The following is a 3,080-nucleotide window of genomic DNA, read 5'->3' on the forward strand; positions in this document are numbered from 1 at the left end:
AGGGGTTTGCATGTCTATATATTAAAAATCACCTTCACCCAGGAGAGAATTTGAATAATCTTCAAAAGATCAGAATTTTTTTTTTTCTATCTTAAGAAAAAAACAATATTAAAATTCAGAAGTCAATAGAATCTGGACATTTATTATTTCTTACATTGGCACTCTTAATTCAAGGTTGAGCTAATAAATTATTACTTTTTTCAGGTAACATAATTAATAATAACATAAGATACATGGAAAATGCAAACAACGTGACGGAGTTTATTCTACTGGGACTCTCACAGGATCCAAAGATGCAGAAAATTATATTCGTTGTCTTTTTGGTTGTCTACATCGTCTCTATGGTAGGAAATGTGCTCACAATTGTCACCATCATCACCAGCCCATTAGTGGGGTACCCCATGTACTATTTCTTGGCTCATCTCTCATTCATTGATGCCTGCTATTCCTGTGTCAATACCCCTAAAGTGATCATAGATTCCTTCTATGAAAAGAAAACCAGCCCTTTCAACGAATGCATGACCCAAGTCTTTGGGGAACATATATTTGCAGGTGCTGATGTCATCCTGCTCACTGTGATGGCTTATGACCGCTACGTGGCCATCTGTAAGCCCTTGCACTATACGACCATCATGAATCGGCAGCTGTGTGGACTGCTAGTAGGAGTGGCGTGGGTGGGGGGCTTTATTCATTCAACTATACAGATCTTCTTCATCATCAGTTTACCCTTCTGTGGCCCTAATGTCATAGACCACTTTATGTGTGATCTGAACCCTTTGCTCAATCTTGCCTGCACTGACACTCATATTCTAGGATTCTTTGTTCCTGCCAACACTGGTTTAATCTGTCTTTCGAACTTTTTCCTCTTGATCGGCTCTTATGTGATTATTCTGCGCTCCCTAAGGGCCCATAGCTTAGAAGCTAGACGTAAGGCCCTCTCCACCTGTGTCTCCCACATCACAGCAGTTATCCTGTTCCTTGTGCCCTGCTTATTTGTGTACCTGAGACCAACAGTTACTTTACCTGTTGACAAAGCAGTTTCTGTATTCTACACTATGTTAACTCCCATGTTAAATCCTTTAATCTATACTTTGAGAAACGACCAGATGAAAAATGCCATTAGGAAACTGTGTAGTAGGAAAGTGATTTCAGGTGATGCATAAAATGTGCCCGGAACCCAGTATTCATTCAACTTACGTATAATCCAAAGGACATTATTGATGACATCAGTCAAGAATACCTATGAGATAAAAATAAAACTGCAAATGATTGATTCTGCAAGGAGAGGAGAAGAAATGGAGGCAACAAAAGAGAGGAAAGACATAAACTTGGGCTACTGTTTCCATATTTGAAAAGCTCTGCCAAATTAGTCTAGTTTTACTGTCTCCTTCATTGTATAAGGATCATAAGCTTTCATCATAATAAAACAAAATAAAATAAATGTTAAGATAGCTTTTTAACAATACAGAAAGGTAGGCACTACTATAATCCCCATTTTGCATGTCAGAAAACAAGCAGTAAAGAGTTTGCTCCCAAACAGTAACATTGAAGAACCAGTAACTAGAAAGTGACTGACCTTTCTAACCAAGTTATTAATGGCTATGATATATATAGCCAGGAGATGATGATAGAAGTGTAGCAAAATTATACCAGTTATTATTTATTAATACAAGGATTGTTCTGAATTATGTATGTATCCTTCTGTCCATATACATACAAATGTACATATATATGCATATTATATTATACATATGCAATATATACTAGCAATATTATATACTAAATTAGTTATATATTAGTATTAATGCATACACTACTTATGTGCATATATGTTTAATTATATATCAGTAAATTCTAATGATTTTCATTAAGGCTTCCCTGATAGCTCAGTTGGTAAATAATCCACCTGCAATGCAGGAGACACCCGTTCAATTCCTGGGATGGGAATATCCTCTGGAGAAGGGAATCGCTACCCACTCCAGTATGAAATCAGTTATGTTAGTATTAATACATATGCTACTTATGTGAATATATGTTTAATTATATATAATTAAATTATAGTGATTTGAATTAATAACCTGCTAATTTTTATACATCACTTTTGTATGCATGCTCAATCACTTCAGTTGTGTCTGACTCTGCACCCTATGGACTGTAACCTCCTGGCTTCTTCCATCCATGGGATTCTCCAGGCAAGAATATGCTGGAGTGGTTTGCTGTGCCCTCCTCCAGAGGACCTTCCAGCCACAGGGACAGAACCCAAGTCTCATGTTTCCTGCATTGGCATGCAGGTTCTTTACACTAGTGCCACCTGGAAAGACTTTTATGCATCAAAGACACTGAGAATATGTTTACAGTAGTACTGTATATGTAATTACTATAGGAGTATAAAAATAATAAACTATTTAACCACTAAGGAGTAAATAACAAATGTAACACAATTTACAAACTTCCTTCAGCATCAAAAATTATTCTGTAAAGGTCACATCACCAACTTAGGCTCATAAACCAACAGAGAGAGTGATGTTTCAAATAAAATAATGTTTTAATGCCAGGTAGGGTGTTAAATGTATTAAGTACATCGTCATATTCCATTAATCATTTGCCTACATGATAATAAATTCTGCAAATAGCACAAGGTCTGGTTCATGATATATGTAAGCATAAATGAAAATGAAAACATTCACTAAAATACAGAAAAACTATGAGTGGGGACGGAGAAGTTTTTTGTAACTTATCTTTTACAGAATCAAAGACAATAGTTTTTTTTTTTTTTTCTTTTGGAAACCACAATTTGTTTTACTCTTGCTTGTCCTAGGAATAAAAAATAATTAAACTTATTATGTCATCATATGAGCAAATATTTTACCTTGATAATTTCCCTGCTTTTAGGAAGACTTCATCATCTTATGAACACCTTTTTTTTTTTTTTTTTTTCTTTAGGAAGTTTACTTTTGAAACGTTGCAGCTGAGCCGTGAAAGACACCAGGATTCTTGGCCTTGGGAGAGAGAAATTCAATCCAGGGCCAGTGACAAGGCTTGATTGCTCAGAGCTTTTGTGTAAAAGATTTATTAAGGTA

General features: G+C 35.6%; 1 protein-coding gene across 1 annotated transcript; it reads left to right on the forward strand.

The window, feature by feature from the left end:
* The first annotated feature begins 230 nt into the window (after window positions 1–230).
* Window positions 231–1,163, forward strand: LOC101109143 (olfactory receptor 4C46-like). The gene has a single exon (XM_004021346.3). The coding sequence runs from the start codon at window positions 234–236 to the stop codon at window positions 1,161–1,163; it is 930 nt and encodes a 309-aa protein (XP_004021395.2). The 5' UTR covers window positions 231–233.
* Window positions 1,164–3,080: the final 1,917 nt, after the last annotated feature.

The sequence above is a fragment of the Ovis aries genome, unplaced genomic scaffold (assembly GCF_016772045.2).
Source record: "Ovis aries strain OAR_USU_Benz2616 breed Rambouillet unplaced genomic scaffold, ARS-UI_Ramb_v3.0 scaffold_90, whole genome shotgun sequence".
NCBI lineage: Eukaryota > Metazoa > Chordata > Mammalia > Artiodactyla > Bovidae > Ovis > Ovis aries.